The sequence below is a fragment of the Panthera onca genome, chromosome C2 (assembly GCF_046562875.1).
Source record: "Panthera onca isolate mPanOnc1 chromosome C2, mPanOnc1 haplotype 2, whole genome shotgun sequence".
NCBI classification, from domain to species: domain Eukaryota; kingdom Metazoa; phylum Chordata; class Mammalia; order Carnivora; family Felidae; genus Panthera; species Panthera onca.
In genome coordinates, this window is record NC_138347.1 from 81,374,608 (window position 1) to 81,398,090 (window position 23,483).

At 45.8% G+C, this 23,483-nt stretch overlaps 1 protein-coding gene across 8 annotated transcripts in view; it reads left to right on the forward strand.

The window, feature by feature from the left end:
• DGKG (diacylglycerol kinase gamma) overlaps positions 1-23,483 on the forward strand; it is a 213,062-nt gene that overhangs the window by 126,281 nt on the left and 63,298 nt on the right. For all 8 annotated transcript variants that reach the window (XM_060639467.2, XM_060639458.1, XM_060639460.1 and 5 more), the window contains one exon: positions 19,768-19,858. In XM_060639467.2, coding sequence (XP_060495450.1) covers positions 19,768-19,858 — 91 coding nt within the window. The remainder of the gene's footprint in view (positions 1-19,767; positions 19,859-23,483) is intronic.

Genomic DNA, 23,483 nt, shown 5'->3' on the forward strand with positions numbered 1-23,483 from the left:
TGTAAATAATTTGTAAAATTTAGAAAAGTTGAAGAAAAACCAATCACTCGTAGCACGATCACTGAGAAACAATATTATCATTTTGGCACATTTCAGCAGTTGACTTGATAAACATATTTTTAAATATTTGTGATAACAGGTTTTTATAAAGTTACACGTACCATTCCTTAAGCAGTTTTTCTTTATACAAGTAATTAAGGCTTAGTGTGGAAAAACAAATAATATTGTCCCCCAGGAAATAAACACTGTTAGCATTGTAACATATTTCTTTCTGCTCCCACTGCACAATTTTACTTACTTGAGAACATACTGTATACACTGGTTGAAAACACTGTTAACACAGTAGCATTTACAGGTTATGGAGGGAGGTGGATATAAGGGAGCTGATTAGAGGGAGTTTATCTGCAGGGAGAGTCTTCTCTGATTAGAAAAAAAATCCCAATGATTTTGTTCAGTCAGTATGAGAGTTTTAAAGCCATCACTACTCAGGTCCCTTTGCAGGTGAAGGAACCACTTGATCTGTTCTGCAGCTGTACTTTTGTGGAAGGGAAATTTGAAAATGCGAATCTCTTAGCACAGTTCCTCGTCCTGTGCTCCCTTTTCCTGTGCTAGAGTAAGACCAGTTTGTGTTTTCCGTGACCAGCAGAGGTAGTAGGCGTGGCCGTCTGAACTATGTAATGGTGGAGTTGTTGTTTAAGTGCACAGACTCTCAGTGTGTTTATTAAAGTCCTTGAAGGGTGGTTTTTCCCGATGTTATCAGGATGGCTCCAGCCTACACCGACAGTGGGAGCCATCGTTTATTGAATGTTTTCAGGCATTTCATGTACTTTACTTTTAACTGGCACAGCTCTCCAAGTATAAGGTAAATATTATGGATCCATTGTACAGATGAGAAAATGGAGGCTCAGGGAGGTGATGCAGCTTGCTCAAGAACATACAACTAGGTAACAGGGGAGCTGCTATTAAAACCTCCGTCTGACTCTGAAGCCTCCGTTTATACTGCTGCTCTTCCCTGCATCTCTGCATGCCCAGGTTGGTGCCCGTGACCAAGGAAGCACCCAAGCAAGAGACTAGAGAAGAACCACGGAGACAATGAGTGGCCCCATGAGAAAACCTTAAATAAGCCAAAATATATTTTGTTTTGTTTTGTTTTTTGGAGAGGAGGAGCAGAGAATGTGTTGGGACTTGGCCTCAAGTGTGCAAAGGACTCACAACAGGAAATACCACACCTTCTTACTTTTCATCTCGGCTCAGAAAAGAATGAGAGGGGGGGAAATGTGCTTCTCAAGTGAGGAATTGCTATTTTGGATGAAAGGAAGAATCTCCTGGCCTGGAGACCCATTAAAGGCTGAAATGAGTTATTGAGAGAAGTTATGGAGTATCTTGCAAAGGGTTTCTAAAAACAGAAGCCAGACTCATTCATCTGGGATGACAAACGCACCATCTTCTCTGAGCCCCAGGGGTGAGCGTATTGTACCCACCAAACGAGAGTCCTCTGCTTCCCGCCCAACAAGCAACTGGGGTGTCCCCTAGGAGACCTTTGCCTCCTATTGTTCCTCAGCTCCCAGCTGGTCCCCATGATGCCCCCGCTAAGGATTGCCTCAGCAGCCCCCTGGCCATCTCGATGCTCTTTCTTCTCAGGCCCCCAGTTTGGTAGCTGCCCATGTGTCTATCCTGTTTCTGTTGCACAAGCACCTGCTGTCACAATCCATGCTATCCAGTCTATAAAAATCCATTTTATAGAATTTAAAGTCGCCTGCCTTGCCTTTGGGACCCTTTATAAACATCTCCCAAACACCAGTCCAGCCTTATCGTTTGCTTGCTTCACTGATCTCCCCTAGCCCACTCTGCCCTTAACTCCTCAGTCTAGTATGGCATCTCCTTCTGGGGCCTAATCATCACCTATGGCTTGTTTCCAAATACAGTCCAAAATATTCGAAACACTCCCTCCCTGACCAACCCCAGCCCTGGCCTCCACTTTCTCTTACAATCCACCTACAAGGTTTTTGATACATTTTTTCCCACTTTGATTTTTTCCTCCTTGTCTTCTATCCGTCATTGTTCTGAGGCTACACTGTTCTTTCTCCACCTCATTCCTAAGCTTGCTCACTCAGAGAAGTGAACCGTTTTTGGGGATCCACTGACCTAAAAAGCAGAAGAATGCTGCTGCGCATGTTCCCTCATTTGGCCCAAACGTGTTGAGCATCTATTTGGTGTCAGTATTGTGTAGGGACTGAGGAAATATGGATTACCACAGCCCCTATTTCCAGCAGCCCATGGGCTAGTTGGGAAGATGAGCTTGTACAGAAGCTATCACCAACTGTATTCGTTTCCTAAGGCTGCCATGACATATGACCACAAACTGGGCGGCTTCCAACAACAGAAATTGATTCTTCCACAATTCTGGAGGCTAAAAGTCTGAAATCAAGGCGTCAGCAGGATTGGTTCCTTCCCAGGCTCTGAGGGAGAATCTGTTCCATACCTCTCTTCTTGCTTCTGGTGGTTGCCAGGAATTCTTGGCATTCCTTGGCTTGTAGCTGCAAAACTCCAGTCTCTGCCTTCGTCTTCACATGCATCCTCCTTCTGTATCTCTGTGTCTCTGTCAGATTCCTCTCTTCTTATAAGGACACCAGTCATTGGATTTGGCCCACCCTAATCCAGTATGACATCATCTTAACTTGATTACATCTGCAAAGACCCTATTTTCAAATACAGTCACATTCACAAGTGCTGGGGTTAGGACTTCAACAAAGCTTCCTGGAGAAGACAGTTTAACCAACCACACTAACCCTCCCTCAAGCCCTCACAAAAGAAGGAAATCTAATATGGCGGGCTTTGTTTTAACATGGAGACAAGAATAATGAGTGTTGTGAAAGCACCTAACTGAGAAAGTGGGATTAGACTTCAGAAGGAAGGTTCTATTTGAGTGTGAGATTGAGAGAGAAATGGGAATGCCCTGAGTAAAGAAGGAGCTGGGTGCATGCTAGGAGGAGAGATGCAGGCTGGGCAAAGGGGTGAGAGGACCCTGGATGTGAGGAGAGGGGCTGATGGTTCTGAGGTGAGGTGGAAAGGCAGGTGGGAGACCGCTGTGGCAGGATCTCAACACTCTGCACAGGAGTTTGCACTTTATCCTACAGGTGAGTGAGTGGATGGGAAGGGAGTCAGTCAGCAAATACTTTTTGAATAGGTCAGTGAGGGAGTGAATTATCTTTTGAAGTATTTCCAGAGCCAAAATTTCAGGGCTCCTAGAAACAGGGGGAACTTTATACTGAAATGTATGGGTGTACAGGGTGTCAGAGAGAGACCCAGAGACAGAGAAGGTAACCCTCAGGGAGACAGAAGGAGGAGGGCTGTCAGGAGAGAGGGAACAAGAATCAGTTCTGCTAATCTGAGGGAGTTTGTACGTAAAAGGGCCCGAAAAACTGTGGAAACCAACCACGGAGCTTTGTGTCACAAGCCCTGAACGGTGAAGCACGCTGTTAGGTTGTGGAAGTAGAAATCCATATTGACGAAAATTCCAGATGTCACTCTCTGTTCCTCAGATTCTCTCATGCAGACGTTGGCCCGGGTGGCCTTTAAATTTAGCATAGGTGGCTCAGTCGGTTAAGTGTCAGACTTAGGCTCAGGTCATGATCTCATGGTTTGTGGGTTCGAGCCCTGCGTCAGCTCTGTGCTAACAGCTTGGAGCCTGGAGCCTGCTACAGATTCTTTGTCTCCCTCTCTCTCTGCCCTTCCCCTGCTTGTGCGCGCTCTCTCTCTCTCTCTCAAAAATAAATAAACATTAAAAAATTATTTTTAATTTAGCTTGGAATGCTTTTTGTTTTTATCTCCAAAGAAAAAAATATCAGAGTTTATTATCCCTCTGTTATACTGACTAATTAGAACTTTGGAGAATTATCGTCCTTTTGCATTAGGGGCATTTCTGTGATAAACCAGCATCCATCTTTATATGTACAGCTGATGTGATTAGCATATTCAGTCTGATATATTTTCCTTAAACTTTTCATATTTGCACCTGTTTTATTAAAAAGCCATTGAAAAACAATAGGTATTCTCAAGAAATATTTGAGTGATTAATTTTAATCCGTCATTTAAATCAACATTTACTAAAGACAATTCTAATGCATCTGTTACTTGGCCAGATGAAATTGTGAAAGCAGCCTTTTTCTGTACTCCTCAGGAAACTCAGTAACTCTCTGATGAAATAAGTATATTATCTCTTCAGAAACCCTGGGCAAATGGCTTTACAACTCCATATGTTAGGCTGTGTTCCCCTTCCATGAAATGTAGATACTAATAACTAGGCTTCTTTTACTGCATCCAAAGTCGGAAGGACTGAGTTTTAGCTCCCACCCTTTCTCTTACTTATTCTTTGTCCTTGGGAAGGTCACTCACGCACTTCTCTGATTCTTTAACTTCCCGGTGTGTAAAATGGAAATTACAATTATCTCAGGTGATGCTTTTGAGAATTAGAGTAGATAAATGAATGGATTTGAAATCTTCAAGGTGTTGGTGTCATGCTGTTGATTATGATGGGAATTTGTAAGAACATGCAGCGGTACATAAGCAAGTACACTGTAGACTCTCTCATTCCACTGTATAGTGATAAAGACTCTTATCTGTAATAATAACTTACAGACTCCAAGCTTTGGACAGAACTTGAGGTTTTACCCTCTTCCCAACGTAAGCATCCTTCTGTAAACACCCCTGCGAGAGGGATCATCACATCTCTGCTTTGAAGATTATAGATCTCTACTTTGAAGATTGTAGGAGTGTTTAATTTCCTTTTTCTTTTGGCTTTACCACTTCACCTTTCACTAAGAAAGTATTTTCCCTAGCTTCTAATGCTCTTCAATGAAAGAGAGGCTCTCCTCATTCCAAGAAGGCACTTATACCCTCAGATTGCTAAAGCATCAGGGACTTAAATAATTGCTAAATAGTCATGTTTATTGAACCTACACTTAGATTGAAATTCCTCATTGTCTAGTAACGAGATGTCTTCTATTCTGTTGAATGAAGAGTCCCTTTAATCTCGAAAGTGGACCTTTTTGGAGAGCATTCCAAAGTGCCAATCAAGCCAAGTGCCTTACCTTGCCTTTGAACTCAATGGGCTGAAAGTGTGTCTGTAATTTCTAGCTTGGGATTACCACTGGGCAAGAGGTGGTAAGAACACTGTGGGTGAATTAAAACCCCAAACTGTTAAGTCTTAGTGAAACCTTTATTGGAGCTATCAATACAGTCCTATTAATTAGCATTCTAAGTAATCAGGTTGTCCCTTTCCTCTTCTATATCACCTTGTCCCTGGACTTGAGCAGGGAGGAGAATAGAGGTTGCTCATCATCAGACTTTCTGCAGACATGTGCAGGGTTGAGGTAAAGATAATACAACAGGACACCCTCTGATTTGAGTAATGGCCTGGTTCATGATTTGTACTTACAATCTTGCTCTCCACCAAACTAGCGATAACTCACTAAAGAAAAATGAAGCAGTTAACAATAAGCCAATGAGTTAGAAAAAAAGAGATTTGAGGACTGGGTAATTTGTCCCTTAATAATCAAGACTTGATAGAATGGTAGCATTCATAATAACCATCATTTGTGCAAAGTGGAAAATTAAGGGGAAAGGTAAACATGAGCTTAAGCTCCTTCTTCAGTAGTTAAAGGACAAGTTCATTACCTGATGTTCTGTGATTTTCAAATAGTTGATAAACCTACCATGTTGTGCCTGACCTATAAACACAAAACAACTGGAAATAGTTTTTCTCCAGAAGAGGTGGACTTGGGATGATATTTTATTTCTGCATACATGATCAGTGCAAATACCAAGCCTCAGTCCTTGGCATTAGATACATATTAGGACTCATAACCAAAGGCACGAGCAGCTCAGGTGTGAAGAATCAGGTGGGGAAGGAAGTGGGGAAGACAGATTTGAGGCAGCTCTTAGGAAAATGTCCAGGAGGAAACTACAAAGGTCTCTGTGAGGTGTCACAAATCCAAATGGCAGCAGAGGCCAGGCAGTTAATGTAAGTGAGGGAATTGAGAGAGCGTGAGGCTGTCAGGAGTGGTGGGGACTCTGGCAAACTGGAGAGTATGTGCCCTGTATAATGGAAGCAGCCAGCACTCAGCTCCAGCCAATTGCTGCTAGGTTGGAAAGCTACCCAAGTATTAATAAATCTGATTTCTCAAGAGAAGCTGGGCTCCAGGTGTGTGTATAATCTTTAAAGCTTCCAATTTTAAAAGCCACAGTGCAAGTCAAATGAACACCTTTCCTGGCCTCATAAGATCCATGGGCCTCCAAGTTGTCACAGTGATGCTCAAGAAATATACCTAGGGATGTGGTGGAGGACAATTATTATTTATTTTTCTTGCTTGACCTTGGTCACAAATTACTGGTACTGCACATATAAATTGGTCTCCTACCACAGGAGCAAATGAATGGGCTTCAGGAAGCTTAAGAGATCAGTGTCTTTGCATTGATGAAGGGTTTCTAGATGCCCTAAAAGAAATGATCCAGAAAGAAAAGGGACTCAGAAGGTCAAAGAGAACATAAAGCAAAGTCAGAGTCTGACCAATAGATAGATATGATATGGAAATAAAGAGGAAATGCCCCATCCCTATTTGGGAGAAAAAATTAAAGCATGAGACTGTACCCAAGGAGAATAGACTTGGACCTTATGGATAAGAGAAAGCAGGGCAGCCAACAGACTCATCATGAGGTTTCACGAGAGCCGATAAAGTAGCTTCTCAGGTTGTCTGCTTCAAGCATGTATCAAAGTAGCATTGATTAACGTGCATTCCATGGGATGTGAAAAGGAAACTCAAAGGAGGATGATCATCAAATACACTTGGGAAATTCCAGGTTTATTGTATTTCTTTTCTGTATGATATTACAGAGCCTTTAATATAGATTATAACCTACTGAGACCCTGCAAAAGCAAGATATTTAGTTTCCCAAATTTATGTGACCATAGAACTCCCCTACCCCAGAGCATCATCTGAAATCAGTATTTTGCTGAATTCACTTCGGTGAAACCCCTGCATTAGAGACCAAAAGGAGTGCACATACTCACATAACCCATAGACTGTTTCTCCCTCATGCCTGTGGGTGTGGGAAGCAAATAACACATCCAGAAGAATCCTGGTCAGTATTGCTAGTGACTTTGGTGTCTCAGGTAGGAAACTAAGGGATGTGGGGCAGAGGTGATGCTGAAGTCTCTTCCTCAGCCATGAGTCATAATTTTAGAAGAAACAGGCATGTATGGGGAACACAGAGCTGCTCTGTAGCCGATCTGAGAATGACTGTTCTCCTGGACCATGGATCTCAATGCTGGAATGACAGGCCCCTGGCCAGGAATCAGGAGCTTGTCACATAAACCAAGAGGAATATTTTTGGCCAGAGACTTGAGGACCAAACAGGAGTGCTTTCAAATGCAATTTAAAGGGGATAAAGTAGAATGTTCAAATGAAACTCTAAAATCACAGCCCACGGAGGGGCAGCAGGTGTGAGCTAGAAATAAGAAGCCTGGCAGAGGAGGTGCCAAGCAGTTCTCCCGAGGAACTGGCAGGGAGGAGCAGCGGGGTCACATCCACAGTGGGGACACATTTGCCAATTGCACAGTGAGGGGGCAGAGCAAGCAGGTTGGGTGTCTCAGGGGAGCGGGCATGATCTCCGAGACCATGGAGATTCATTAGGATCGAACATGCAAGCAGAATGCTATGCTTGTGAGGGTGACAGGTTCACATGATCACAGCCACTGCAGTGGGTGTTAGGAGTGCATACACAAGTATCAGAAGTCACAAACATCAGAGTGGAAGCAAAGCCGAGAGCATATGGATGAGCTTTTCTAAAGGGCAAAATAGAAAGGATTTTGCTGGCAGTGTATATACTACAGTCTTCTCAGGCAGAGTGAGGCTCTGGCTGATGCTTTCCTAGTTAAGATTTTGAAAACTGGCACAGGAAGAAGAAGAAATAGGGATGGGAAGGGGGTATTTATCCAGGCATCTGCCCCATCTAATGAATTGTTGGCTTGCCTTGCTAACAATTTCATGACTTAAAAGGTAGAGGAAGCCAGGAGGGAACTAGTTAGTCCGTATTTAACTCTGACCAGGAGGTGTCCAGCTGGTTGGTGGTATGGAAGGCACAGGAAACTTAGGAAGAAGTAACCAGATCATCATGTAGTTTTATAACAGAAGGAAGAAATACGATGCATACTTACGCTGTGCCCCGACTCACCTCCCTACCTCTGCTATTTCCCACTTCCCTCTGGCACCTCCAGCCCCATTCCGATAAGAACTCTAGGGTGGTCACCAGGGATTTGAGGGCACAAGAGTCACCATGTCCCTTTCCCAGGAAAGGGTCCTCCAATCCAAATTTGACAAGAAAGGTGCACCACTTATATTTCAAGTTGGAACTCCGAACTCACGAGGCCACAAAGCCAGTTTTATACGTGGCCGTGGAGTTCAGTTGTGCCATTATTCGACGGCGTTATCATATGACCCGTTCTCAGTCAATATTCCCAACAGCCCTGCAAGGTAGACAATATCATCCCGATGCAAGATGAAGCAACGATGGCACAGAGACGAAATGACTTGCCCCAGACTACATGGCAAGTGAGTGACTGACCTGGGGCTTGAACTCAGGCCTTTCTGGCTTCTAACCAAAGCTGCGTCTGTTCTGGCAAGCTGTCTCCCAAAACTAGATACATAATGGGTTAATTGGCTCTTGTAGCTTAGCCTGGGAACCCAATCTCAACATAACATTGTTTCTATGGGGAAATGTGCTCAGAGTGACAAACAACTGGCTTAACCAAGGAACTTTTGTAACCTGACCTATCAGAAATCTGGCACGGCCTCATGTTCAGAAAGGCTGGTTGTGGGAGAGAGAGGGGCGAGCAGGCGCATTCATCACTTTAGATACTAGGATGCCATTCCAGTGTAGCTTTGTATTTTCAAGGAACTACAGTCTCAAACGCATCTTCAGAACAACCACCAGAGTACCCACCACAGAGGGTAGATGGGAGGACCACATGAGGGACCCTTTGGTTTGTAAAACAGCAAGCACAGTTCCAGCACACAATAAACACTGGGAAAGTGGAGACAGAGATGATTCTCAACAGATGGAGATGATTCTCAAGGCAGAGTTCTGCTGTCTCTCTCAGGGACCCACCTGGCAATCATAGTAGGGTGCGGGGGTGGACCTGTTTCTGGGGCCTTCCTCTGCTCACCCGGATGGTTTCTAGTTTCTAGCCTTAGTTGGTGGGGACCCAGGAAGTGGCCTTCCTCAGCACAAGCTCAGAGGCAAAGTGGCCTGCCTTTTCTAGGTGTTGGGGGCTTATGTTGTAACCAGCCATCCTTGCCCACCTGGGCCTTAACTGTCCTCACCCGGCCTTCAAAGACCAGCTTCCCTTGCTGATGGATGTGTGAATGCTAGTAAAGCATAGTTCGGAGTCAAAAAGGCACACAACAGCAAAGCAATCATTACAGAACCTTAGACACACACATCCCCACCTGCCTTTGCCCCTTTCCCTCCGGGTGCACGATTTCTTTTTGTCCAGGTATTTGACTTTGCTTTCTGAGAGGGCAAGCTTATTTAGAGCCCTCTAGCGCCAGCCAAATAAGCCTGAGGGGGATTTTCATTCCACGAATAAATCTTCAAAGGAAGAAAGGATTGCTAAAAACAGCCAAACTCTGTGCGATTTTTAATATTTTATTTTATTTTTTGGAGGGGGGAAGGGAGCAATGTTCTCTTGGCAAGGCCAGATACTGATTGGAAAAACACTCCAGAGAGTCAGGCCCCTCAGGAGAGAAAAACCCTAGCTGCCTCACCAGCTGTCGCTCCTGAGGGTCACCCCCAAAGTGGCAGGACCACATGGTGGCATTCACATCACTGTGGCAGATCTCAAGTAGGGCTCTGGGTCTTCTAGAGACCCCGCTGCATCAGAGAGGCCATGACTGTGAGCGTGCTCAGTAACAGTATCAGAGAAGTCTCCCTGTCTTGGCCTGGGTGTATGCCTGCACACGCGTGCGCACGCGCGTGCGCACACACACACACACACACACACACACACACACACGTGTGTCCTTGGGTCTGCGCTGGGGGAGGATCAGATCCCAGACTTTGTCAGGCTTCGTGCTGGAGTCCTGCCCTTAGGCAGAGACTTTGTCAGGTGCCAGACAGAAATGGGGAGAGCTTACCAAAGGAAAATATGTCCATACTCCATGGAAACACAATGTCTTGTGTGAAAGAGAAGGGTCTCTGTACAGAAGGGGTAGATGCTCTGGACCCCAGACTCCATTGAAATGGTGGAGAGGCTGCCCAGTGGGTTTGGCCCTTTGTTATGCTAGGACAAGAATGGAGAGAGGAGGCCAATAAGGAGGCCCAGACCAGAGACTCTGTGGCGAAGAATGCCACGGGGCTCTGAGCAACCAGAGAGTTGCAGTCTCTTGGCCGTGCCAGATGTGAATAAAGCCAGTCCACAAACACAACGGAGAATGGTCAGCAGCTTTGCAGTCGTGAGCCCCTGTGCCTCTGGCTGACTTTTCCACTTCTCTCAGATGTATCCGGGGCACAGCAACAGAAGCCAGGGCAGGTGGAAAGGTAAGGGACAAACAAGGACTAGAAGTTGGGAGCTGGGCCTTGGATTCCAGCCAGTGGATTACCAAGGACTGGTCTCAGCTTCCTAATCTGTACCATGAGAAGGCTGCTCTGGCTTAGAAGAGAACCACCATCCAGAGCTGGTATGGACTAGCAGTTCTGCATGTACCCTTTTACCATCACATAGTGCACTATTCCTATTCATTCCTCATCACTCTTCACCATGGGTGCCATATTGAATAAGATTTCTGTCAGCCATAAAGCTGTTTCAAGTAATAATTTGTTTTCCCATTTTTATTTGGCAACATCCATTTACTATTCAATCAGTGCCTCTGGTTACCAAGAGGTGACCAATGTAATTGGTTTATTTCCATTCCATGGCAAAAAATTTTAACCCACTGGTGAGCCTGTGCAGTCTTTATTATGAGTAAATGCACAAATACTATTTCACATTAAGAAATGTTGACAGCAACTCATGGACTCCTTTCATACTTTGGAAGATTCCTTGGAACCTGTGATCTTCTGGCTGGGAATCCCCGGACCCCAAAGACCCCTTAAGTGCAAACGATCTGTCATCTGTGATTTTACAGGTAATTTTTTACACATGAAAATGAGTTAAGAAGTGTCTTCAGAGGTTATTAAGAGGATTCCATATTTGTATTATAAAATACATTCCAGGCAAGTTCTTCCTCCTTTGTTGGCCTTTCTGTTTTCTTTAGCTCCTTTCTTGAGCTCTTCACTCTTTTTTTTCCCCACATTTCTGCCCACCCCCTCCTGGTCTCTGGTCACCAGTGCTCCAATCTGTTCACCACCCTAGATTTTTCTGAGTGCCATGATCCCCAGTGTGGATAATAGCCAGCAAATACCTTGCCCCTTGAAGCTGAAATACACTGAGCCAAGACAAATCTGTTGGCAGGAACAGTGGGCACAAGAGTCACACTCAGAGAATAAAAACAGCTATTTATAAAGCCTCCTTCCTGATTGCTGGGGGCTCACTTTCCCTTATACCAGAGGGGCCACTGCCCCCTCTTAGAAAAGATTCTTCCATCCACAGCTCCGTGCCTGAGGGTCATGGAGTACCCATTCCAGTGAGCAGTGAGAACAGGGGACAGCATGCAGGCTGGATTAGATGTGGTGACAAGCTTTCTGATGGGCCAGGGCAGCTGGGTGTGCGGGTGACACAGATGGCCTCTGCAGCACCTGTGAGGTAACGGTCACGGGCCCCTTATAGGACTTAATATCCTGGCCTTAGAACCAAGCCCACCTGCCTCGGCTCCTTTTTTTTTTTTTTTTTTTCAACCTTCCTTTGATCTAAACTTTAGTTAACACCATTACTAAACTTGGAATTCAAATAGTGTAAAATGTTAACAGATAAAGTATTCTCGCTATTATTACTAACCTTCATCACTCAATTATAATTCAACTCAAATTGCATTTGCTTTTTCTGTGTGGCTATCCCATCTGCTTGATTTTGCTAGATTATCATTTGCCTTAGTCACCTGACACTAGTCTACTGTCTTCAGTAGTGGTAGCAATAATGCCACCAGTAACTCAACAGACCCTTAAGGGTAAATTAACTGAAATTATTTGCTTTGTGTTGTAGTTGAACTGAACCTTATGAAAATTTATAATGAATGTAGTAAAGTAGCCTGTTGACATGGCATAGTTTTCCCCAGGTGTGTTTTTGGCCTTTTGAAAAATTGAACTCATTGCCACCTCTAATAATCAGATTTTACATAAAAACGCGTATTTCTGGTTTCTCTTTAAAAGATGGCAGTTCTGGCAATACTTGGGTCCACACCCCTGCATGGTGACAGCGTGGAGCACCTGGGTTCTCTCACCCTATCCCGTGTTGTGTCATCTTGCGTTGTTCAGGGAGCTTGGAGAAACCTTAGAAATCAGCCGTTCCAGGCCCTTCATTATAATGAGGAAACTGAGGCCAGGACATCCTGAGTAAGCCATGGTGTCATGTGCCAGTGTGTATGAGAACTAGGGCGGCAAGGCAGACCTCCTGCCTACTGGCCCAGCACGCCCTCTACCACATCAGTCCGCCCCCTCCACACAACACAGAACACCATCTTGTGGGTAGCATCTGTTTCACAAGACTGACAAAGAAGGCCTGACTGACTGTTTGAGTCATGACCCACTCAGGGAACCTGATTATCAAAGTCCAAACCACAAAGAGGAATACCATCACTTCAAGGGCTCCTATTTCTAGAAATAGCTGTAGTGTCCTCTTTGTAGCCTTCTAAGCCCAAAGAAATGTTTTCATGTTTTCATGACTTCAAAAGTCTATTGCCCTTAAAACTTCCTAGATTATCAGAAAAGGGCCGTCAGAAGCTCATTGCCTTTGCTGGTAAAAATGCCCAGCAGCTAGCTTGGTTTTACTTGTGGATATCCTTGAAAACAGGCTATTCATAGGCTGTCAGGATCATGACTGAATCTAGCTCAAAACTGCTGACAAATACTAAAGAACATTTTTTAATTAGTCTCATTTCGCCCTTATCTGTCAAATGAAAAGACTCAACTTACCAGTGTGCAATTGATGTTATTTTCTTATAAAACGGGGGGGTGGGAGAGATTAAGAAAACCCCAAAATAGAATCAACCCACGGTGTCACTGCTGCTGTTTGCCTCTCCTCTATGTGACTGAGAGGCCCCTGAAGCCCAGACAAGGGTTCTTCTGCCTCAAGCACGGGCTCAGCTGGGTAGTTTAGAGCCCAACAGTGAACCCAGGAATTTCTTGGACATGGAAACCAGCCTCAGGATAACTGGTTAAGGATTAGTCATCTCCAGCTAAAAGGTGATTATGAGAAGGAAAGACATGATGTGCCAAAAAAAACTCAGGAAGAGAGATGCAGAAAAAACATTCCAGAAGTCATTAAAAACACGGTTAGCTTCATTTTCTTCAAATATAGTGGCTGCCTGGGGTAGACCCCCACCCCCCACCCTACTCCTGCCCCTACTCTTGCAGCAGTAGGGGAATGAGTCTCCCGGTGATTGCATCTCCTAGCAACAAGAAAGAACAGTTAGTGAGTACTTACCATGCATTAAACACTGCTTGGTGCTCTATATTTGCCACATGAGCTTCACAACTTTGTTGGGTAGAAAACAATATTCCCATTTCATAGAAGAAATGAAGCTTCAAAGAACTTAAGTCACTCACCTAGCCAGTAAGTGGCAGAACACCAAATGCATGTTCTTGTACAACTGAAGGTGAAACAGACAGAAACCGGTGCCATAACCATCCAACTGACAGTAAGGTGTCTGGGGAGACATCTTCAAAAGAGAAGGCCGCACACTGGCATTCAGACTCTGGTTGGCAAGGTGGGATAGGGGCTACAAATTGTAGAGTATCACATGCCTACAGGGTTTTACCAAAGGCTTTGGGAAAGTGCTGGTGCTGATCAAAGAAGAGGAGAAAAGGGAAGACGAGGCAAAGGAGAATGCATACATCAATCTGTGAAATTTTTATTGGGAGCAACAGTACCTATTCATAGAGTTCTCCTGAGACCAAAAAGAGATAATATATGTGAAATGCTTAGCAGAGTACAAAATCAAAAGGCCAAAGCCTGGTTCCAGATCAACAAGAAACCTGTCAGCCCTCCATGCTATACAGATCTGCTCTGACAGTGTAGACAGAACCTAAGAATCCTAGTTACTGCTCACCTGGGGTCTTGGTATGCAATGAAAATAGGCTGGGAGTTTGGTTTCCTTCCTGATCTTATGAAGGTGGAGAAAAGGGGCAACCAGGAACCTGCAGGGAACCCTGCCTCAGATAAGCCTACCGGTGAAATTCTTGGCAACAACACACCAACATATATAAAGAAAAGTTTTGTGTTATGTCACCTGGCTTGAAGCCAAGCTCCACCTCAGGGCCCGCCATTAATGGTTGACCTCAATTAGGCAGGGTTCTGGGAGGCACCTTTACCGTTGTCCCAGTAGCAGGCTCTTCCTTTCTCCATCTCTACCCCCATGGCCTCTGCCTTCATACTTTCAACCATTTTGGTGGCTAGGATTGAGACAACCAAAATAATTTCCCTTTAGATGATCTCAAATGAAGGCTAGTGTCTATTTTTCTGATTAACCAGATAAGTGAGCTTCATTATGAAGAGAGTGTTTTGATTACTGAGAGGACATTGGCAACATTCAGTCAACAAACTTAATGTGGTTAGGGGAGGAGGGCCTTCCATAGACCAAGACCTGTTCTAGATGATATTACATGTCTCCTAAACTGGTTTGCCTTCTAACATTCCCTGTTCCACTCTGCTGGGGATGGTTCAAGGGCACTGCCCCTGCCCCATTTCCTGGTGAGCTGAGAGAAGGAAATGTACAGGGTGTCCAAGGAGCTTGTGGCTTTACTAGGGTCAGTTCTGGTCTCCCTGACTCTCTGAGATTGTGTAGATTCAAAACCAGGAGGTTCCTATGACAGATTCAATTCAAACTCCTCTAGAACTCCCCTGGCCACTGGGAGCTGTGAGGGCCTGACACTCTGCATCAGGCAGTATCTCCTAGGATGGAATGTAACCACTAACACCCCAGATCCCCAAGTACACGCATTTAACAAGCTAGTGAAGGAGAACCACAGCAATCTAGTAAGGGCAACAGGAACACATGCCACCACACCACAGAGTTTGCAAAAGCATGCTATGATACAGGGGCAGGGTAGTGGGGCACAGACAGGGTTGGGTGCCACTCTGCACTAACTCACTTTGCAACCGTAGACAAGTTATTTATCTTCCCCGGATCTTAATTTCCTTACTTGTAGCAATAGTATCTACCCCACAGGGTTCTTCGGAGACTTGAAAGAGATGGCATATGTAAAATGTTTAGTGGTCATGGGTATAGGCCATGGGAATGGAATGTATTCACTTCTAACTAAACCGTGCCTGAGTTAAAAAAGAAGTAAAAGCTCTTAAATTTAGGACACATAGTCTTCTGTGTTTAAATGTTCAAATGTTAGTGTCTCGGTGAAGCTATTCAAAGAATGTAAGCTCTGTGAGGCCAGAGACCCTTATTCATCACTTACCTCCAAAGCTTACACAGTGCCTCACCCATAGTATGGCTCAACAGATGTTCTATGGATGGATGCATGGATAGATAGGCCAAAACACAAAAGTGCTGTCCTTCAATTGCAAAGGGGGCTGCCACCGGAGAATTGATTTCCTCCGTCCCTCTCTCAGTGAATGGCACCTGCCATCTCATGCTAAGGTAAAAATCTGGACGTCACTGTGACCATTCTTTCTCATTCACTCTTCACAACCAATCAGCTCTGTCAGTTCTACCTCCTAAATTTTAGCTGGTGAATGCACTCTCTTCTCCATAACTCTACTGTCACTGCCTTTGTTCCTTGACCTTCCCAATTCTGTTCTGTTCTACACCACCTGAAAACTACTCTCTAGGCCTCCAGTCTGTACCCAGCCCTTCTAAGCCGCTCTCCACACTTGGGACAGAGTGATTTTTAAAAAGCACAGATTTGATCAGGTCATTACTGCCACCCTGCACCCCCAAACCCTCGCCAGCAGCCTCAGTTAAGGATGTTCCATGACACACTGTAGACTTAAAGATAAAGCCCAAACACCTAAGCATGGCATTCTCAGCCTTCACAAATGTGCTCCTGTCTGCCTCTCTAGCCTTACCTGGCCAATCACCAACCCACCCACCTTGGGCTCCAGGGCATCTATAGCAAGTTTATATTCTCTCTTGCCCTGTGCCATTGCCTGGGCTTCTTCCTCTTCCTGGAGTGCTCTTCCTCCACCTTCCCTGTTCTCTTCCACATTCTTCAGAACTCAACCTTGCCATCACGCCCCTGGATTGCTTTCTCTGATTGACCCTGGCCCAAGAATCGGATGTCCTTCTTCCTAGGTACTCCCAGTGCTTAGGGCTTAGCCCACAACTGTGTGAGCTTTTTCCCTGTCTGTCCTTCCCAGGTGCCTGGCTCACCTAAAACACTCAAAGTGCAGTGTTTTATCTTCAGTGTACCTAGTACACCCCCATCTAGTTCTGGCACAATGACTTTCTTTTTTTTTTTTTTTTATCCCTGCTTTCATGAAGCTTATATTCTCTCTCTCTCTCTTTTTTTTAATGTTTATCTGTTTTGAGAGAGAGCGAGAGCCAGTGGGGGAGGGGGAGAAAGGGAGGGAGACAGAGAATCCCAAGCAGGCTACACACCATCGGCACAGAGCCTGATCCAGGGCTCGAACTCACGAACCATGAGATCATGACCTGAGCAGAAATCAAGAGTTGGATGCTTACCCAACTGAACCACCCGGGTGCCCCAGCACAATGAATTTCTCAAATTGATAAATATTTTGTCACACCATTCACTTTCTCAGAAGCACATTCATAATCAACATCACGTCTTTGGATGTTGTGGGACCAGGCAAGATAATTAGCCAAGGATTAGAGTATGGTCTATAACTCCAGAAAAATCTATCAGAATAAACATGTGGAGAACATGTTTATAACTAAACGTCAAGACATGATCCAACAAATATGATCACACATTTTTTTGTCCTAGAAAAATTTGCACATATAATATCTACAGCCACCCAATCTGATCTGTCATTTTTGCCCTACTATGTTATCCAAACATGCCAACTCAAGACACTGAATTAATAGCCAGTATGTAAGCGACTAACGTTCTTGGTGAGCTTGCTATGCAGTAAGCATTATGTGAAGTGCTTTGCAATCACTTGCAAAGTGATTTAATCTTCTCACCCTCTGAAGCACATCTTTTTAGTATTGCCATCTTACAGATGAGGAAACTAAGGCGTAACACTTGCCAAAGATTACACAGGCAGCAATGGACATCTTACCAGCAGGAGATGAGTAGTCTGTTTGATCCTCTCAGTCATTCTGCTACACTGACCTAACCATGACCTCTTAACCTTATTAGATTATCAGAAGAGCCACTTCTGGGCAAAAATAGCTGGTGGCTTCCGGAAATTTTTATTAAAACTCTAAATCTCCTGGCAATAACTTTCAAAAGTCATGATTCAGACCAGAAATGATATTTGAAAATGGAATCACAATGCAGGTCTCTTGGCTACAGAGATGCTTTCGCTGCTGGAGAGGAATGCTCAACCTTGACATTTATGACAATCTGTGTTTTTCCTGTCATGGGGCTTTCGCCATCATTGTCTGTTGAAAGGCACTGGCCCTCATTTAATCCTCCCTGAAGAATCCTGTCAGGCTTAATCCGTCTGTCCTGTTCCTTGATTGCCATTTCATTGAGATCTAGAGGAATGTTTCTTAAAGTCCTGACAGCTGACTACCTACATAATGATCCCCTGGCCACTCATAAAAATGCATATTCCTGGGCCCCGTATCTATCGCATAGACTCTCTACAGATAGAAGCCCAAGAAGCAGCATTTTAATTGCATTCTCCAGGCAATTCTTATGAAGACCAATGTTTCAGAACCACAAATGTGGTTTCCACATCCTCACAGCTCCAAGTGTGCTCCCTGGACCAGCACCAGCAGCTTGCTAGAAAACACAAAATTCTTAGGCCCCAGTCCTGAACAACTGAATCAGAAGTTGCATTTTAATGAAGGTGATTTGTATTCACATTACTGTGCATACAGAGAACCAGTGATCTAGAACAGTGTTTCCCAATATTTTTCATTTCGTGGCACGCGTGGAAAACAAAAGCACTTGGTTAGCATACAGATGAGAATGCCCAGTACGACAGTGGGGGCTCAGCTCCAACTTGGCCAACCCGAAGACTGAGGGGATCGATACTCCAGGCATGCCTGATTACAGCACACTAGTTGAGTAGCACTGGTCTACTTACAAGTATACCCAAATCTGTTGACTTTCTACATTAGGCGTAACTCCCTAAATCTTGCCTATTCTTATTTCCCTCATTATTTATCATTTCTTTTCAAGCACAGGTAGAGTCAGAAAGGCTCCATCAACTAGGCCTTAGGAATCATACAATGGAAGAACACAGTCGCATCTTCACATTCCAGGCAGACTCTTTGAGAAATGCAGAGATAAAAAGTTGTCTGTTATTCTGAAGAGTCATCTGCTATGCCCCAAGGAATACGAGGAAGAAATAAGAGCCTTCTGCCCTTCAAAGAATGCTCTTTTCCTCTTAGTTCACAAATCTGAGGATAGAGGATCACCAGCACACAAGGTGGCTTCCTCTCTCCTGAAGAACATGCCAAGAAAAATGTGATTTTGTTTAATCCTTCCCTGGCCAAATCTGCCATCTTATAAACTGGACAGGTGTCCCTTCTCTTAGCTAGCCCCTGATAATGGGACGACAGTTGGGAGGGAGGGAATGGAAATAGAATACCTTCAGTCAGACACACTACTTGCTGAGACGATCTGATCAAAATGATCAAGTGTCCGGACACACCATCTGACTTCGCAAAGCCCCCAGCTACGTGGGAATCCCTTTCCTTCCCCCACTAAAGAAGATGTTGAAAAATTGTAAAGCTCTAAATGTTGAGCTCTTACTTTGAAGCAAATGACAAGATCTACCCCTAAATGAAATATTGTCATAACCTAAGCAAATACAATTGAGGAAGAGGTGGTGGGGGGAGAACTCTTGCTCCCAAACAACTCCGTTTTTTTCTTCTCTTCTCACTTTATCTGCAAATCTGTGTCTAATTCTCTCCATTCTGATTCCCTCAGTCAGAGCATGGACAAAGTAGCACATGTGTTGGTGGGTTTAGTGTGGGACTATCTCTTCTCTGTGCCAAGACTGAATATACCTCAAGTCTCAAAAGTCTGTCTGATCTTCCCTTCCTACCCCAGCTATACTCAAGAGAGGGCTCTACCTGAAGTCCCTCTGCATTAGCAGTAGAGAGGACCATGATCAGAGAATGGTGTCACTTGTCGCCTCTGGTTGATTTTCATAGAACCTTCCCTTGATCCAGATCCAGAGGCAAACACACTTTTCTCCTGCTCTGACCAGGAAGTTCAGAGCAGTTGGTGGTTCAGCCGAGTAGCCATGATGTCTATGAAATGAACGGGTTTTTCTCTAAGTTCTTTGCCGGAACGGTTGGTGAAAAATCTCTACCCCTATCATCTGATCAACAAGTGCTAAAAACACAGGAGTGGGGAAAGCTGAGGGCTTGGGCCTCCCAGCCCCAACAGCATAGCCGTGTTGCATGACCACTTCAAACACATGATACTGAGTCAGCTCTCTGCTTCGTGGCGCAGGATGAAGAACAAACTGTGGTACTTTGAATTTGGCACCTCTGAGACCTTTGCGGCCACCTGCAAGAAGCTGCATGACCACATAGAGTTGGAGGTGAGTCCTCAGGTGGGAATAAGCCTTCTCCAGAGCTTAGTTCTGCTCCTGGACTGTCACACACACCCTCAGGACATATCCCCTGGGTCCTGAACAGGTGACCCAGAGTGGAGTCCACTTGTCATATCTCCATCCTATTCCCAAACACCACTACAGCCTCACTCACCGTTCCAACCACTGGACCTGCCCTTTTGGGCCCGTCCAGAGAACCCCTGGGGCTCTGGGGCCTAGAGGTCCATTCCCGTCCTCAGCCCTGCCCCCACTGTGGCCTTGCAGTTGCCCCTTCGCAGAGAGGCGAACACTCAGTTGTCGCCAGCACAGAAAGGCAAGCTGCTGGTGGGGAGAGGCAATGTCCCAAAGCTGGTCAAAGCCTGGGAGCAGACACCCCCCAGCTTGCTCTGCCCCCACTGTCACAGCTGCTTCAAGGAGCCGACTTCAGAGGTACCCCGGGTCGGCTTCGTGGGCATGCAAACTGTGCAGCTGCTCAGAAGAGCCCTCAGCTCAATGCTCTTCTGTCACCATCTTGAAATTCTTGAAAACTTTTTAACAAAGGGCCCTGCCTTTTCATTTTGAACCGGGCCCCTCAAATTACGTAGCTGATCCTGTTGCTAACTCTTCTGGCACTTTTAGCAGCCTGCCTCACACAGTTTGCCTGAGGTTTCCCTCCCCTGGTTGATAAGCTGCCCGCCTCCCACCCGCTCACCCTACTCCTACTGGGTTCCCCTCAGAAGTCTCTTCACCACTGTGAGAGGGCTTCGTTGGTCTCTGGCCACCTGAAAGGCCAAAGGTCTATGCACAGCAGCTTGCCTCTGCTCTGCGGGTCCTCGGGCTGTTGGTTCCCTTGCCCATGGTTCTCAGCTACCACACCATCTTCTCGTGGGATTCATGCCTGTCGCCTTGTTTTCACTTGAGAAAAACAAATGAAAGAGGCAGCCAAAGAGTTCAGCCAGGGTGGGCTCACCCTGGCCCACCAGCTTTGTCCCTAAGCCTGAATTAGCAGTCAAGTTGGGCCTGGGCACCACTTTGAGGAGGAGCATTTGGCCTAAAGCAGTGTGGGAAAGCCCCACCATTCCCTGCAGAAGGCAGCCTGTGCGCGCAGGGAGTTTTCACAAACAAAACACAAAGCCAGAGATTCTGGGCTTCTATTTGACTCATCTGCCTGCCTCTCCCCTCCGTTGCCGGGTTACCAATCCCAGAGTGGGAGGATCTGGTCAGGGCTAATCCCTAGAACTTTTGGCCAGCTCAGGGCTCAGTTGGAGGGCAGAAAGGCCCAGGAGCCAGGGCTCTGTGTCCCCAGGTGGGACCAGCTACACCGGGGAGAGGCTGAGGAGCTAGCCCACCTCTCTGAATCCACTGCCTGGGAGAGAGCTGCAGAGGAGGACAGGGCTGGGCTCGGAGCCTGAGCCCGGCCAACAGAAATGTGTGTGCATTTCTCGCGTTGGCATGATCGCCTGGTGGGGTCTCTTTAAATATACCCCGAGTGAGGGACAGCCCCAGCCTAACCACTGCCAGCTGCAGGCACACAGCAACTGCTTGTTCTCCCTGCAGCTGGCCTTGAAACTGTGCCCAGAATAGAGCAGCTCGGCTCCCCTGCCTGTGCAGCTCGCCCTCCCGGCTGCTGGTTCCCTCTGGGGCCAAGACACAACAAGGGCTCCTCCTCAACCACATGGGGGGCTAGTGGCCTCCCTGCAAAAGATGCTGGTGACCTCTGGAGGGGGTGGGATAGTTCATGCTGTGGGTTGTTGGGGACTTTGGGGAGCATTTCCTGTTTTCCTTATCTACCCATAATGAGTCTTTTTAGTATTTATTCATGAGGGGAATGGGGGGGAGGGGTCTTGTGACAGGCGGCTTCTAACACCCGCAGGATTGGGGCCGGCACCTTTTTTTGCATCCAGAGAGCAGTGGGTAGACTTGTGATCCAGAGGGGGACAGAGAGACAGAAGGGAGCAAGGCATGTGAGTGACAGGGGTTGCAGGGCACCAGAGGTAGCTATGAGAGCATCAGGAGCCTCGGGCAGAGCAGTAAGAGAAGCTGGTTAAGTGACCTGCTAAATGTGGCCGCTACACACAACAGCCCAGGCCCACGAGGACCAGCACACTCATCAGTTCAAGGTCAGTGGTCCCAAGAATAACTCCACACAGGTGTTTATACTACACGTCACCACTTTCAAACCCCTAGCTCGGCTTTTATTACATTGTCCCACAGCAACCCTATGAGCTGCGTAGGTTGGGTATTATTATCCCCATTTCATGGAAAAGCAAGTTGAGGCCCGGAAGTTTAGGAGGGTAAAAACAAAGAAAAGTGCAAAGGGGAGAGGAAAAGGTCACATGCTTCCGCTGCCTACTGTAATGTGTCCTCGTTTGACACAATAACCCAGTGAGGCAAATATCATCACATTTTTTTTAAATGTTTATATATTTATTTTTGAGGGACAGCACAAGAAGGGAAGGGCCAGACAGTGGGAGACACAGAATCTGAAGCAGGCTCCAGGCTCTGAGCTGTCAGCACAGAGCTCAACACGGGGCTCAAACTCAACAAACTGTGAGATCGTGACCTGAGCCGAAGTCAAACACTTAACCAATTGAGCCACCCAGGTGCCCCTCGTCACATTTTTTTAAATAAAGAAACCGAAGCTCAGATACATCAAGTAACTTGACTAAGATTCTATTGCTGGAAACTTGTGAGAGCGAAGATTCGAGGTCTCCTGGAATGAGTTTTGTTTGAACCCAATAGAGATTTACCTTAAAAGTGCTAGAAACTCAGTGAATGCTTCAGCACGGATACACAGGTTTTTCCTCCTTTGTTGAATGTGGGCCCATTTGGTTCTGTCTTTGCTGAGGCAGCCAGGTGGGTCTGCTGAGAAATGCTTTAAAAGAACGGAAGACACAGTCCTAACCTCATTTGAGAAAGGAATCAGTTCATGCTGGACCATAGGAGTCAGAGTTATGCCTTAAAGTTTGCAGAACGCTTTCCCATGTGGCATCTCATTTTATTTTGATCCATCAAACATTGAGGGCAAATATTCACATCTTTATGGGTCAGGAAGCTGAGGCTGAGAGGGTCAGTAACTTGAGAGCACAAACTGCTAAGGGGTTGAGGGGAACAGATAGTAAAGTCTATGTAGTTGCTGTGTGTGTGTGTGTGTGTGTGTGTGTGTGTGTGAGAGAGAGAGAGAGAGAGAGAGAGAGAGAGAGAGAGAGACGCTGGTAAAAATCAGGGTGGTAAAACTCAAAAGCTAACCTGAGATTACACAGGAAAGGTCTCCATTAAAAGTCTCTCACAGGAAACACCACCTGTTTCTCTGAGGCTAATGGCTTGTTGAGAAGGACTAGGAGACTTGGTTGCTTCTCGGAAAGCTTACAGCCCAGTCGACAGAACACACAACAGCTGGTTAATATAGTATACTCACTTGACTAGTGCTAAGGAAATTAGACCCAGGGGTCCTGGGGAACCGCATTAGGCAGATCACTCTAGATGCTGTTTTGAGCCGCTCAGAGACTCAGGCAGGGGAGAAGGTAACGCTAGATCTCCTGCTCAGCCGTGGACACTCGGCCAGGGCGGGTGCAGTGAAAGGCGCCTGGCCCAGACAAGACCAGGAGGTTAGCCCAGCTCTGTAATTAGGTCA